A 14863-nucleotide genomic window follows, 5' to 3' on the forward strand; every position below is an offset into this window, starting at 1 on the left:
CGTTCAATAGCAGAGGATAATATTTAGATAAACAATTATACATTTATAGTACTTATACTACCTAGGTACCAGGTACCTATGTATCTAAGTAATATAAGTTATAATGAAATCTTCTTTATCTATATCTAAAATATATTATATGCATTTACTATTACCATTATATATGTTTAATCAATGCTATTGTGTACACTGTACCTATTGGCTATTACAATAATACTATTAAATTACAAGTATTGGTGCCGTATCTGATTTTTCTAGGAACGCGACGGCGCGACATAATATTTTGATGTTTGTGGTAGTAAGTGACTGGTTTCGCTACTCGCGTTTGACGCGGCGCGTCTATTCGTTTGACGCGGCGTCTGGCGTCAGTACCGGTCCGGACCAGTGTTGCGTCAAGACGCCCGGCGTCAACATGTCAAAAAAATTTTCATTTTCCTCGACAGAGGACGAAGCTTTGATTACACTTGTGGAAAATAACAAATGTATTTACGATAGTAGCCATAAACAACATAAAGACAATTATGTTAAGGATAATATTTGGAAAAATATATCCGGAGAAGTAGGAAGATCAAGTACGTATTGAAAATATAATTCTTAAGTATTTATAGTTTATAGTAGTAACTAACATACAAACTTTATTTTAATATTAATTATTTATTCGTTGTCCTCCTTCCTCCTATTGTATAGTCGATGACTGTAAAAAACGCTGGAAAAATATAAGAGACACGTACTTGAAACAGAAAAAGAAACTTCCGACAGGATCAGCAGCTCCACATAAAAAACCTCGATATACAATGAATTTATCATTTTTGGACACCGTTGAATATGAAAGAAGGTATGCTCGTACTTAAAAGTTATATTATGTTATAAAATTGATTCATAATAGTTATATAAGAAATTACATAGGTGGATCTACGGATGTGCCAATAAGGCACATCCTAATGTAAACCAAAAAACTAATTAATAATAATATATAAAATTATATAAATGTATTATCATAACATTATAGTTAATATTATATTTGAATTATTTTGACTTCAGTACTATAACAAATATGGGCATAAATGATGCTGATACGTCAAATGCGTCTACTACAGACGAAATTGAACCTGAAGTCCAACAAATCATACAAAACGATGAAGAACAAACAGAAAATATTGTGTCCGATTTGCCATCAAGTTCATATGCAGGAAAACGTATTCGGTCAAAAGACGATAAGATTTCTGTCATTTTAGCCAAACGATCAAAGGAAACGAAGGATACCATACTATGCATTCAAGAACAAAATAAACTGTTAGCTACAAGCATGAAAAACCTGTGTGAAGAGGATGAAATTGATATATTTTTTAAAAGTATTGCAATGACGGTTAAAAAAATGCCACAGCAAGCGATCAAAGAAGCGAAACTTAAGACACTTACGTTGATCACTGAAATAGATGACAAATATTCAACTGGTCCAACACTACCGTATCAAATACCACCAGATTATAACAATATGTACCAACGTCAACTGAGTTCACCAGCCAGCTCATACAGTACCTCAACATCAACATCACAAGGGTTTTTGCCGTTCAACTATGGTGACGAGTCTAATGGTTAACCTTTAAAATTTTTTTTTTAATTTTAAATAGTTGGTGCTTACAATAAGTTTATTTGTAAAGTTACTTTTTATTTATTTTTATTTACTTTTGTTATATTTTAAAATTCACTTGTTTTTATTCAATATTGTTTGTTGATTTTATTTAGAAACAATAAATTAACCAAAATTCTGGTTTAAATTAAAATATATTTTGTTGTTATTTTAAAGAAGTTATATTACTACTATAAGGTACTATAGATAGTATATTAGATTTATAGCTTATTTTGTAGCTCTATAGTATATTCGCTATCGAATTAATATCGTTTGAAATAATCAAATATAAATACGTCTATTAATATAAAAATGAGAATTTACATCAAACGAAATAGTATATTATTTAGTTTATAGGATATTAAGACGGTTTTTCTGAATATAAATAGGTACAGACTACAGAATATAATATGTTATATGTAGAAATTAGAATCATAAATAATAATAATAAAACACATTTTTCGTGGGTAAACACAAACATATTTATTACAAGTTTGTATTAATAATTAAGTATAATAAATAATAATAATGACAATATAAAATATAATATGGGTGAATAATAATACTATGAAACTATAAATTAAATTTCATGTTTGCCACGTTGCAGCTCCTTCGTTAACAAAGTACTCTTTAAAAATGTCTCTCACTGCGACGCCTTCTGTGCTTAAAAATCCACTTTCACTGGCTAAAGACGTCATGTTAGCACTAGGAGGTTCTTCTGAATCGGGTTGATAAAATATCTTTCCATTTTTTTCCAAATATGCGTCTCGTAACATATTATGTAAACAACATGCTACGATTATCAAGTCATCACACGTTGTTGTATTTATATTAATGGGTTGAAAAAATACTCTGAATACTTTACTTAATAATCCGAAAGCATTCTCTGTAACTCGTCGAGCACGACTGAGTCGATAATTAAATATTGTTTTTTTACTATCTCCTTTGGCTGACTTTTGTGAAAATGGTCTTAAAATATGTTTGTGCAGTCTGAAAGCTTGATCACCAAGTATGACGTGTGGAACTTTTATGTCAGTGCCAGGAAGTGCACAATCCTCAGGGAATCCAAATGTATAATTCAATATTTGCTGTCCCGTACTTGATTTCAAAAAAATTCCACTATCTCCTTCTCTCCCAAACGATCCGACATCAATAGCTATAAATTTATAGTTTGCGTCCACCATAGCCAACAACACGATAGAAAAATATTCTTTATAATTAAAGAACAAAGAACCTGAATTACTTGGACATTGGATTCTAACATGTTTTCCGTCAATTGCCAGTACACAATTAGGAAAGTTCCACTTCTGATAAAATTCATCTGCTTTAGTCTTTAAGTCAACTTTACTGGGATCAGGCAAAAATAGTGGCATTAATTTTTGTTTCATAACTGCTAAAGTTTCTCTCACTATAATACTAATATAGCTGTGGGAAATACGAAAAGCAAATGCCAAAGATCGGAAGGATTCTCCTGTTGCTAGGTACCTTAAAAAAAAAAATATATATTTTGATAAATAACTGGTAGTATACTTATAAAAATAACCAAGAAAATTTACATCTAATTAAATTAATTAAAATTTTTTTATAAAAATAATCAATATTTAAATATTTCAGGTTCTGGGCGGAGCAATGAATGTAATGATATAATGTATCTGTCATTACCCATTACCTTTTGAAGCAGTAATTTACAATTTAAGTTATTTTTGTAAGGTACTTAATAATATTATTCGTAGGTCTTTGAAGCTTTTTAAGTATAATATTCAATTTTATAATTATTTAGAATGATATTTTCAAATGCGATATTTTTAGAAAAAATAATTCAACCTACTGTATTACTAATAGGAAAATAAATTACTTTAATAGGAATAATACTTATCAAATAACTAAGGCTGTGAATTTAATGCACTAAAAAACTTTAAAAATGCATTAAAAAAATCAAAAATAAATACAATAAAACATGCACTAAAAATGCATAAAATGCAATATAAAATATTTACCAAAAATTATGATATAAAATGCACTGAAATGGTTTTTAATTTAATTTTTATATTTATATTGATATTACAGGCAATTTCATAAAAAATTAAAAACGTACAATTATACACCATCACTTAGTTTCTATAGGATTGTAAACAATGTAATTTTTTTTATCATTATTATTATTTAAATTTATTTTTCACCAATTTTAAGATTTATAAAATATAAATGATAGATTTACTAATCAATAAATTATTTTATATTTTATATTTAAAAAAAATATCAAATCTTACCTCAAAGTAAGTAGTGCTATTTTTCTCTGGAGATATTGGCTCAGGTACACGTAATGTCGGTTTCTTCGTTATTTCTTCTTGGACCAAAGATAAGATAAAATTGAATTGATCACGATTTAGACGAAGAAATTCCCGAAATTTTTCATCGTCGTTAATAAGATGTCCACTAATCAAACTTTTAAAAAAACCTTCAGATTTCCTCGTGGAAAATAAACTTTTGAAAGGTTTTCTTTTTTTTGGAATTAAGTTCATAAGTAATTCGTTTTCAATTTCTTCATTACGAAGCAACAATTCGCAAATAGTATTATTATTATTAATGATACTGTTCAAAATAAAATGTTGATTCATTTTGAAAAATCAAAAAATCACATCTGGAAACTACGTGTGGAAGAGACAACGGTCACAGTAGTACTAAAAGAACGGGATAAAATAATAAAATTTGCAGCGTCTGACGCTACAGGGAAAACAGGGTAAACGCAGCGTTCAGACGCCGCGTCAAGACGCGTCGTTCTATCGCGTCTAGACGCCACGTCTGGACGCTGCAGGGAAACTGTACCTTAATACGGGCAATCTTGCACGCACGCGTATTCACATGTTAGATACTAATAATGTGATCGCGAAAAATATGTTTTTTTTCACTCCAACAGACAATTCTAAATCCAACGATACGTCTCGACAATTATCACGATTTTCACCCTGAAATGATATTCGGATTCTCTGTAATATTTACAAGGGATCGATTGAAGAACATTTTCATATTTATATTTAGTTGATTAAATATTTAAGCTTGAAATTTTGATTTTTTTATCAACATTTATTGCAATCTAAATTAAAAAAATTAAAAATATGGCTCGGTCGATCTCTTGTACATATCGTGGAGAATCCGAATATTTTTTCAGAATGGAAATCATAATAATTGTCGAGACGTATCGTTGGATTTAGAAACAGTAGTTTTTGACAAAGAAAATGCTCATTTATGATGCCCCTTAAGTTTCATTATATATTTACACAATATAATTGTAGATACATTATTTCCATTGCGTGGACAGACTGATTCATAAATAAGAATATGGCCGCCACCTTTTTGTGTGATAAGTATGATTACCATGTTATAATATTTAAGTGTCCACCCCGTGAAAGAAGAAGATTATTAATATTATTTATTATTATTATTATTAAATTATTTATATTATTTTACAATTTCTGATTTTTCTTCTTAAATAAAAGATTTTTATCAAAATACTTGATTTTAAATTAATATCGTAAAATAATTTTTGTAACAATTGTTAGTTTTACAATGTTTTTTCGGTAATAATATTGAAATACGGAGAACCACTGGTTTTCTGTTATCGCGCCGCGTCTCAATTTATCTGGCAACAACCGTAGATTTGTAGATGATATATATAAGATATCTACAAATCCGGTATATGAATAAATAGGACCCGGGTCATTGAGATCCCAACCATACCTATGGTAACAACGTGGATTTAGTTGTCTCGGGATCAAATTATCGAGCCTTGATCTAAAAGTCCTAATAATAGGATTTGTCTGTTATCACATTAAAAAAAAAAAATTTAAAAAAAAATACATTACACTCGATCTCTGTATAATTATAATTAATTTATGTAAATTCATTATAAATGCCTAGTTTTGAGAATACCATAGTTAATTTTTAATAATTATAATACGTAAGTACTTTGAAACTAAAAATAATACCCTTTTTTATATTAATAGAACTTATGTACGTAATCTTATATGGCTTATTATATTTATTTAAAGTAGGTAGGTATTGCATTTTCTTAAGAAAATTAATATTAATTCTGAATTTCTTATATCTGAATAATTATCCCTAATCTCTTAATTTATATTTATTTGTGTCTGTGAGCCTAGATATACTCTGTGTTATTTAACCTTGATGTACATAGTGGGGAATGATTTATATGTCAAAGTTTCGCCCAAATGACGCTCAAAACCACTACCTTGTAATTAAGAATTTCGTGTTATTTAGCAAATTTGTATCTGTTTTTACTTTTTTTTCAAATGTTTTTAATATGCATACTGCATAGTTCATATGATATATTATCTATTTTTATGTATGGCTAATTTTTAACAGTTCAGTATGTTTCTTGCTTTTTCCTTCAATTTTTCAAATTTAACAAACAAATCAAATCATTGAAATACTATTAGGTTTTTTGTATGATTTGTATGTTGCTTTTCAAGTAGACATAAAATGTACCTAATTTATACTTTAGCTACCAACAAGTTTTAAAATATCAAATATTTTAGTTATTTAGAAATAAACTCTTTAAATTTAGTTTTAGGTATATTATATTTTTGAGATTTTTTCTTATCTATTCAAATCTGACATAAAGTGAGTGTTGTGATTAGTAATGAATAAAATAGTAAAACAATCAAATCCATAGCCCACGAGGTCAAAATGGTCAAAACTTAGCTTCCCTATTGATCATAAATTCCTTTTTACTAGCATAGTAGCATACCAGTGGTTATATAGTATGGTACCTATAAGGAACCTATTGGTTACTACTGTAATAGAAAAATAATTTATATTATTGTTAATTATTGTTGTTGTTAAATTAGGTTTAATGATTAATGATTATTACAATATATTATAATAAGTTTTATAATAATAATATATTATGTGGGTAATGTGTAATATGTATTTGTTTATTTATTTATTTTTATTTTATCAATTAGTTACAAAGATACTATTATAATTATTGTTTACAATAATGTCTATGATCTTGTTAACATTTACATTATTTTTGTTAGTGGCTTAAAAGGTTCATTAATTAGAATTTATAAATTATAACCATTAGAAAGAGCCACATCCCGTAAAAAATCAAATACAGATATATATAGAACTTTGAACTCATATAAATTATAAATATTATATTTTTCAAGTGCCTATGCCTATTTTTTATAACAGAAATTAATAGTCAAAAACTATTTATGTATATATTAACATTAGTACATACAAATAGGAAATAGTAATTTACAATCACCCTATCTGAAAAAAATGGTTAAGATTACGGTTACGTGGTAAACCACACAATAATTTACACTCCAAGAAAAATGTGTGAATCATTAATGTTTATGGTAACAATAGTAATCATGACAAAGAAAAGCTTATAAAAAATTGGGGAAAAGTCAAAATATGTGTACTCGGCCCAAAAATATATATATATGTGGGGTTATTATTACTATTATTATTATTATTATTATTTGTCTTATTAATATTATATTATTATAATTTGTATTATTACATGACACAGCGTAGACACTTATCAGTAGTCTGTGAACGAGTGAGAGTGAACTGTGCTGTGGAATTTTAAGTTATGTAAGAAAATATAAAAGTTCTGAGTTCCATAGTTGTTAATGTTTGTTAATCACCCTCGACCAATTAATTTAAAATTAATACAATACTGTATTCAATTCTACATATATTAAAATATTGTATTTCTTATAATCAGTCATCAACTAATGTTATATTGCACTATTACAGTTTAAAATGTGCACCATTTAAAGCAGGGTTTCCCAACCGGTGTGCCGCGAGGCCCATCTGGGTGTGCCGCGAAATTTCATGACTATTAATAAACGTTTCCGTAAAATTTCAGTAATTGGTTAAAATAGTTTTAACGATTCTCTTATGGGGGATATTGTTCACTATTTCTTATTAATTCATTTAAAATGTTAGTCAGTTAGTCGTTTGTAGTCGTACGAAGTACATTTATTATTACTGTGTTTTATTTTAACGGAAATTTTTTCTTTTCGCTTTACGATTATCATTCGTACTACGTGTAGCGCACGATGGATCGTTTAAGAAACGTAAATTAAGCGAAGAATTGCCTGATCCTTATAATGCTCATAGAGTTGATGTTGAGGAATTGCCTGGTCCGAGTATCAATCCTCCTAATGTTGAGGTGAGTGCGAGTAAAAATGCTAACGTGCGATCAAAAAATATTATCCGACAATATCACGAAAGCTATTTATCATTTGGTTTCACGTCGAGTGGTGAAGAAATGCCTATACCTCAATGCCTCATGTGTAGTGAAAAATTATCTAATGAAAGTATGGTACCAAGTAAGCTGAAAAGGCACCTGCTTACAAAACATGGTTTTGCGTCTGAAAAGCCTCTAGATTTTTTCAAAAGGTTAGCCTCAGATCAAAACAGACAGGCTTCAAAGTTTATAAAACATTCAACTGTATCAGATAAGGCACAGGAAGCTAGCTATGCTGTCGCGGAACTGATAACAAAAAAAATGAAATCTCACACAACAGCAGAGTCGACCATTTTACCAGCATGCTGTGAAATCGTTAAAATTTTGTTTGGTGAAGATTTTGAAAAAGAAGTTAGGAAAATTCCGCTATCTAATAACACTGTCCAAAGGCGTATTGAAGACATGTCTAAAGATGTTGAATTCCACGTGAATGAAAAACTTAAAGCAGCTGAATTGTTTGCTCTTCAATTAGATGAGTCTACAGATGTAACCGGAAAACCTCAGGTCATGACATTCGTAAGATTTATATGCGATAATGAGTTGATAGAACAATTTTTATTTTGTAAAGACCTTCCTGAAACTACAAGAGGACAAAACATTTTTAATTTGGTTAACAATTATTTTACCACTGCCAATATATCATGGAAGTTTTGTTTGAGTGTTTGTACAGATGAGTGCCCTCCAATGATTGGTCATTTAACATGTTTTTTGGCATTAGTTAAAAAAGAAAACCCGGGTATTATTTTCACTCACTGCTTCATACACAGAGAAGCTCTCGTTGCTAAATCTTTGATGCCTGAGCTCAATGAAGTATTGCAAACTGTTGTCAAAATGGTAAACTTCATTAAAAGTAAACCTTTGAAATCAAGATTATTTAATCAATTGTGTTCTGCTATGGACAGTGAGCACACCCAGCTTTTGTTTCACACAGAAGTAAGATGGCTATCTCGTGGAAGTGTCCTACAAAGATTTTATGAACTTAGAGAAGAGTTACTATTGTTTTTTACTTGTGAAGAATCAAAACATGCTGATTTTCTCAGTGATGATTCCTGGTGTGCCAAAGTAGCCTTTCTAGCAGATATATTTGAAAAACTGAATTACTTAAACAAGAGCATGCAAGGAAAGCAAGAGAACATTTTAACATCTACAGATAAGATCAGTTCTTTTCAACAGAAGTTGTTACTATGGATTTCAAAAATTGAAAAACAGACAAATTGGGATATGTTCGATCTTGTCAAGAACTGTCACGTTAATTCAGATCTTACAAACTTAATTTTAAAAACTCTACATTTGCTTTATGAAAATATAAAAAAGTATTTTCCGTCTTTGGATGTCTCATCAATGGACTGGGTGAGAAATCCTTTCATTGACTCAGCATATGAGACTGCATTGTTTACCACTGATGAAGAAAGTGAATTGATTGATATAAAAAATGACCGTGGTCTTAAGCTACAGTACTCTAAATTAGTTGAAGATATTGCGAGAGAGTCAAAGTTAAAAAAAATTGCATGAGTATCCCAAGATTTCAAGAAAATCTATGAATGCGATACTGCCTTTTTCTACATCCTATATTTGTGAAGCAGCATTCTCTTCAATGAATGCCATCAAAACTAAAAATCGATCACAACTGAAGAACTTGGAAGACGACATGAGGGTGTGCTTATCAACAATTCGACCACGAAGGTACCTAATAATGAAGAGAAAACAGTCCCAAATTTCTCACTAAGATTAGGTTTTTTATAAAAATTGTAATGTATCTTGTTTTTCCATTTCAATAAATTAAATATTTAGGATAATTGTAATAATATTTTTTTCTATCCTACCATTTTAAAATGTTTGATAGAAATATTATACTGATATACAACTACTTTGGTATTAATAATTAATATGATGAAAGTCTAGTGTAAAAAAATGTGTATACATAAATAAGTCAGTGACAAGTGTGCCGCGGCTAAATATAGGTTGGGATTAGTGTGCCGTGAGGGAAAAAGGTTGGGAAACGCTGATTTAAAGAATAAAAATGTTTTACTGTCACAAAAGTATTATTTATTTAAATAAAATTAAACAAAATTCATTTGGAATTTAGCTTAAAAATACAACAATTTCTCTTATAGTTTCTCGGCATAGTGGGCAAACCAATCTAGATAACCCTTCATAGTATGCACCACATAAACATGTATGGTTACATGGCCGTAATACCACATTAGATTCCTCGTTCAAACATGCGATGCAGACAATGATTTCTCTCATATTTTCAACTGCAAAGTAAAAGTAAGATAAGTTATAATATCAATACGGTCATAGTTAGTAAGTGTAGTATATTAAGTGCATATTAAAATTATTGATTGATGTGTGTGTGTGTGAAAATGTTAACATATAATTTGTTTTATTTAATTATTCTCTAGCTCCACTCAGAATTTAAAATAAAGATATACCTAGTATAAAGATATTAAATAACTATTGTCATACATTTTCACATTGATACATAAATATTTTAAGAGGTTAATCTTCTGCATTCGGTCTCCTGAAGTGAACATTAATTGATATATTTTCATCATTTTCTATCCTTACTGGTTCTAAAATGAATAATTTATTTAGTTCATGTATAAAAAGTGTATAAAAAGACAAAAAAAAAAAACAATAATAATTATCTTCAATAGCAATCTAAAATTCTAGATGAAGAATTGTTAACTTATAATGTTTACCAATTACCAACTATAATTCAATTAAACAAATATAATAATATACGTAGGAGTTTCAAGTTGTCTAACTGAGTAAAAAAAATGTGATCAACAGTTAAATGAAAAACAAAAAAAAAAAAAATCCATCTGAAATATCAAACTTGTTTTTAATAATTTATTTTTGTTTTCCCCAATTATTGAGAAAATTACTAGAATTTTGTCCTCCCAGCTAGGAGTACCAGCTAGATTCCTATCAGAATATATACTTAAGTTGAGGTTTTTTTTCTACTTTAAATTGTGTATACATACACTACCTAGTAAAATTAATACATTCATAGCTCTACCTACTCTAAATTGAAAATAATTGAAATTAATAAATATAATATATATAGTATGGAAATATTAAATAAATATTGTGAAATCAGAAGACAATCTACAACTACTCAGTACTCTAATTAACATTATTTAGAAGGTGTTTCTTTAAATTACTATAGTATCTATCATGATTTTTGAGTAAACAATATTAAAATTAATGTTTGGTAGGTATATAGTTTCAAAGCTAGTCCTATATTAAAAAATGAATATTGGTATATTACACATTGTTAAATAAATATTTTAAGAGGTTATTTATTACCTTCTTCATTCTATCTCCCGACATAAACAATCGGCATATCACCATCGTTTTCGGTTCCTATTGGTTCTAAAATAAATAATTTACTTAGGACACGCATAAAAATTCAAAAAAACAATAATAATCATCTTCAATAGCAATCTTAAGGAATTATTAACTAATATAATGATTACCATTTCCCAACAATCATTCAAATAAATCATACAATTTAAAAATATAACATCGACTGGATATAGTTAAATATATTTTATTAAACGTCAGTCAATACTCAATGTATGCATAACAGATCTAGTGAATATTAAAAAAAAAATTACTGAAAAACGGGCTGATAATTGTTTTGTGAATAAGTATTAAATTTTTAAAACAAAAGCTACATTTGTGTAAAATATATATTAATAATAGATTATAATGTATAAAGTATTATACTAAGTTCAGTATCTTATCTTGTCCAAAATACTGTGTTTCATATAGCGGTAAGGGTGACATCAAAGGTAGATTATGGTTTAGAAGTACCTGCTGGAAAAATGGAGGAGACGATTCATAACCATAAATTTGGTGCTCTGCTGGCTCTACAATAAATAAATAAATAATTTATATTTTGCTTATAGGTACAAAAACAAACAAAAAAGTAGACATGATTACCAATATGATCTGCAATATTATTCACATCACCGTCATCATCAACTTGTTGTTCTATAAAATAATAATAATACAATAAATTGTATAGGTAATTAAAATATTTAAGATCAAAATGACAATAAAATCATCTCTTAAATTTTAAATTAAATAATATGAAAAACTGAATCAAGGTAAAAAAAATATAGTCCATTGTATTCAGTTTGAATCTAAAAATGTTATAAAATATATGAATATAAAAGGAGACAAATGTGAAGCCTACATAAATGTCATAAAAGTGTTAGATTTTGAAACAAAACATACATTTTTTTGTACAACTAATATTGTAACCTATTCTAAATTAGATGGAAAAAAGAATTTAATCAATTAATCAATTCACTTTCATTGGGACGGTTTATTCCAAAATTCGGTGTACTGTGTTTACAGTAGCCCAAAAATTCGGCAACTGAAAATCTGTGGTTCCTCAACTTGGCTAGCCCAGTTTTTATTTTTTTGTCTTGTGCTATCCATAAACGTGGTCTTTGTTGCCTTATTTCAATCCCATCACTTGCTAACCGGTAATCATTGATTATACCACCCGTATATCTAATAAGCATTTCTGAAATAAAAACATTTGTTTAAGTAGGAAATACAAGACCTTAACCTTGTGTAACTGAAAAATATATCAAAAAAATTAAAGCTGACAATTTATTATTAAAATCAATCTTGTTCATACTTTACCTATAAATAGCCATGGGTTTGGGTTTGGAATATTTATATTAGTCATAAGATTCCTATGGCTTATTTCTAATACATTATTTGTATGCCGGTTCAAGTCTGTTACAGATTACAGACAGTAGTTCAGAAAATAAACCTATAAAAGTAGTTTTATTAGTATTAACTACTAACATTGAAAAAAAAAATCAGCTAGCTAAAACTCATAAAAATATTTAATTTTATTATAATTTTGATCCTCACTCAGTTATACTCATACTCTCAGTATTAGAGAAAAAATTAAATTATAACAATAACTATTTGTTTACAGAATCAAATTACCTGTTAACCAAGTCCTATTGAAATACTATAGGAATTGGAAAAATTTCAAACTTTCATGTGGTTCAACAGTATTATAAATATTGCTACGGAAAAAAAGTTCCAATTCCATAAAACCTTCACGTGTATTTTCTGGCGGTAATAATGCTATTGCCATCGCGATTCTAAAAAAGTTATATATATTTCTATGGGTTTTGTATAAACGAGTTAACCCTAAAATATAGGTATTTATAATATTTAGCAAATAGTATGAATAATAAATAAATATTATATTATTATTTCTTTATTTTAAGAACACAATTTAATTAGTATTTTTGATCTGTTTTAGGTTAGGTTATCTACATAGTAGTAATCTTACCTAATTCCTGGATTTTTCGCCACAAACATTGGGAGGAATGGAACCAACAACCGACAATTCTTGACCTCGGAATTGCAACCTGATGGCATTGACGGATGCACGCTCAAAATCCATCATAATTGTTTGTGGTTGCCAAGTGAGCTCAATTGTTTTAATATACATAAAAAGAGCATTGTATGCCTGCTCTGTTTTTCTGGACATTAGAGCGTAAACCAATGGAAACCCCTAATCAAATATAAAATTAATAAGTTTTGAAATTACTTAACGATAAATTTCATTTAAATGTTACTTAAGCTTTTAAATAATAATGAAATCAAAGAGTTGAGTGATCAGAAAATATCAAGCCAGTATTTCTTAAATAAAACAATTGAATAGTAAATTATATGAAAAAAAGATATTCTATCTTAATGGGTCCATTAGTTTACCATTAGTTTGTTGAAGTTTAATTTTCCCAATGAGTACCTATTGAGGAATATAAATTCTAAATATATCCACTTAATGACCATATAATAAGATATAAGAACAAATAGTTATTCATTTATTTATTACCTAGATATTTAATTCTAAATTCATACATTTGTAATTTTACTTATTAAATTATAAAAATTACCTATAAAATACCCCTGGCAAAAAATGAGTTTCATAAAAAGAAAAGAAATTCATTTCAATAAAATAACTTACAACATCATAACTAATACCCATAATGACGAATAGTTGTTGTCATTGTTCACCAAAGCTTGGCGCAGCATCAAATGTGCCATCAATATAAAAATGTTGGCTTGTCCCAAAAATGCTGAAATAAACATGATATTATGTATTAACTATTAATTAATAATAATCATTAAACATTTATTGATTCTTGTGAAACTCACTTTCTAACTTGAGGTGTTACAAAAACCAAAATAATACCTTCTTCTTCTGTCATACCAGTTCGTCCATGAAAAAAACATTGTTCCTGGATTTTTAATAACTCTGCATATTGAATATTTGTTAGTTGCTGTTGAAATCCAGTCATCGATACAGGATTTGGTGGTCTGTTAGCACTCCTAGTTCGTGCCTTTTGTCGCCTGTGTGCCTCAAACGGAGATAAATTTGCGTCAATGTAATTTGGCAAAGCAGATACCTCATCGTATATAGTGCGTAGAGGTAAACGTTCATTTTTTGCTCGTTGGTGTAGAGTTTTTCTAAATTCAGCCAATAGGTACTAATCGTTCTCTATTATGCTGATATCCAATATTCAGTAGAACTGTATTTGGTTCACCATTTAAAACTTTACCGCGGGCAGGGCACTTAAGTTTATATTTGAATAAACATTATTATTATTTTTATTAATAATATGGTATCTAATGAATATTATATAACATTAATTGCATATATTTATTCAAGCATTTTGAATTGTCAAAATGTCAAATGATAATCTATTACAAAAGATCAAACACATGAACCAATTAATTACAATTAAATTCGTTCTAAACTTGAATCATATTTGTAACAATACTTTATTTATATTTATTTTTTAATGATATCAATATTTTGAATAACATGTTACTGCCTTATTGGTTTCTAAAATGTTTTCTAGTTTATAGAGTTCACATCATGACTTATT

The 14863-nt window shown here is 28.3% G+C and overlaps 4 protein-coding genes and 1 pseudogene across 5 annotated transcripts; 2 read left to right on the forward strand and 3 right to left on the reverse strand.

Moving 5' to 3' along the window:
• The first annotated feature begins 308 nt into the window (after positions 1-308).
• On the forward strand, positions 309-1784 carry LOC114126438 (uncharacterized). The gene is made up of 3 exons (XM_027990381.2): positions 309-572; positions 688-835; positions 1042-1784. The coding sequence occupies exons 1-3, from the start codon at positions 413-415 to the stop codon at positions 1598-1600; spliced, it is 867 nt and encodes a 288-aa protein (XP_027846182.2). The 5' UTR covers positions 309-412; the 3' UTR covers positions 1601-1784.
• Positions 1785-2105: 321 nt separating this feature from the next.
• On the reverse strand, positions 2106-3253 carry LOC126554159 (uncharacterized). Its single transcript, XM_050209255.1, has one exon. It carries the CDS (start codon positions 3016-3018, stop codon positions 2218-2220), a length of 801 nt encoding a protein of 266 aa, XP_050065212.1. The 5' UTR covers positions 3019-3253; the 3' UTR covers positions 2106-2217.
• Positions 3254-7608: 4355 nt separating this feature from the next.
• On the forward strand, positions 7609-9431 carry LOC114120568 (zinc finger BED domain-containing protein 5-like). Its single transcript, XM_027982513.2, has 2 exons — positions 7609-7618; positions 7723-9431. Exons 1-2 carry the CDS (start codon positions 7609-7611, stop codon positions 9429-9431), a joined length of 1719 nt encoding a protein of 572 aa, XP_027838314.2.
• Positions 9432-11013: 1582 nt separating this feature from the next.
• On the reverse strand, positions 11014-12697 carry LOC126554162 (uncharacterized). Of its 2 annotated transcripts, XM_050209260.1 has the most exons (5): positions 12588-12697; positions 12247-12465; positions 11874-11924; positions 11745-11800; positions 11014-11300 (listed from the first exon to the last, which is right to left on the reverse strand). In XM_050209260.1, the coding sequence occupies exons 1-5, from the start codon at positions 12631-12633 to the stop codon at positions 11292-11294; spliced, it is 381 nt and encodes a 126-aa protein (XP_050065217.1). In that variant the 5' UTR covers positions 12634-12697; the 3' UTR covers positions 11014-11291. The 2 variants fall into 2 exon arrangements, with proteins under 2 accessions (XP_050065217.1, XP_050065216.1); XM_050209259.1 differs by lacking the exon at positions 11014-11300 and having other exon boundaries at positions 11569-11800.
• Positions 12698-12769: 72 nt separating this feature from the next.
• LOC126554161 (uncharacterized) lies at positions 12770-14267 on the reverse strand (annotated as a pseudogene).
• Positions 14268-14863: the final 596 nt, after the last annotated feature.

Source organism: Aphis gossypii, unplaced genomic scaffold (assembly GCF_020184175.1).
Source record: "Aphis gossypii isolate Hap1 unplaced genomic scaffold, ASM2018417v2 Contig00435, whole genome shotgun sequence".
In the NCBI taxonomy this organism is placed as follows: domain Eukaryota; kingdom Metazoa; phylum Arthropoda; class Insecta; order Hemiptera; family Aphididae; genus Aphis; species Aphis gossypii.

Bases quoted from the DNA above. Each gene is read 5' to 3' on its own strand.
- LOC114126438 (XM_027990381.2), top strand. From the start codon at position 413: ATGTCAAAAAAATTTTCATTTTCCTCGACAGAGGACGAAGCTTTGATT. The intron at 573-687 runs GTACGTATTGAA...CCTATTGTATAG, and splicing joins CGGAGAAGTAGGAAGATCAA to TCGATGACTGTAAAAAACGC. The intron at 836-1,041 runs GTATGCTCGTAC...TTTTGACTTCAG, and splicing joins ACCGTTGAATATGAAAGAAG to TACTATAACAAATATGGGCA.
- LOC126554159 (XM_050209255.1), bottom strand. From the start codon at position 3,018: ATGAAACAAAAATTAATGCCACTATTTTTGCCTGATCCCAGTAAAGTT.
- LOC126554162 (XM_050209259.1), bottom strand. From the start codon at position 12,633: ATGACTAATATAAATATTCCAAACCCAAACCCATGGCTATTTATAG. The intron at 11,925-12,246 runs GTGAATTGATTA...ATTATTTTATAG, and splicing joins AATAAACCGTCCCAATGAAA to AACAACAAGTTGATGATGAC. The intron at 11,801-11,873 runs GTAATCATGTCT...TATTTATTGTAG, and splicing joins TAATATTGCAGATCATATTG to AGCCAGCAGAGCACCAAATT.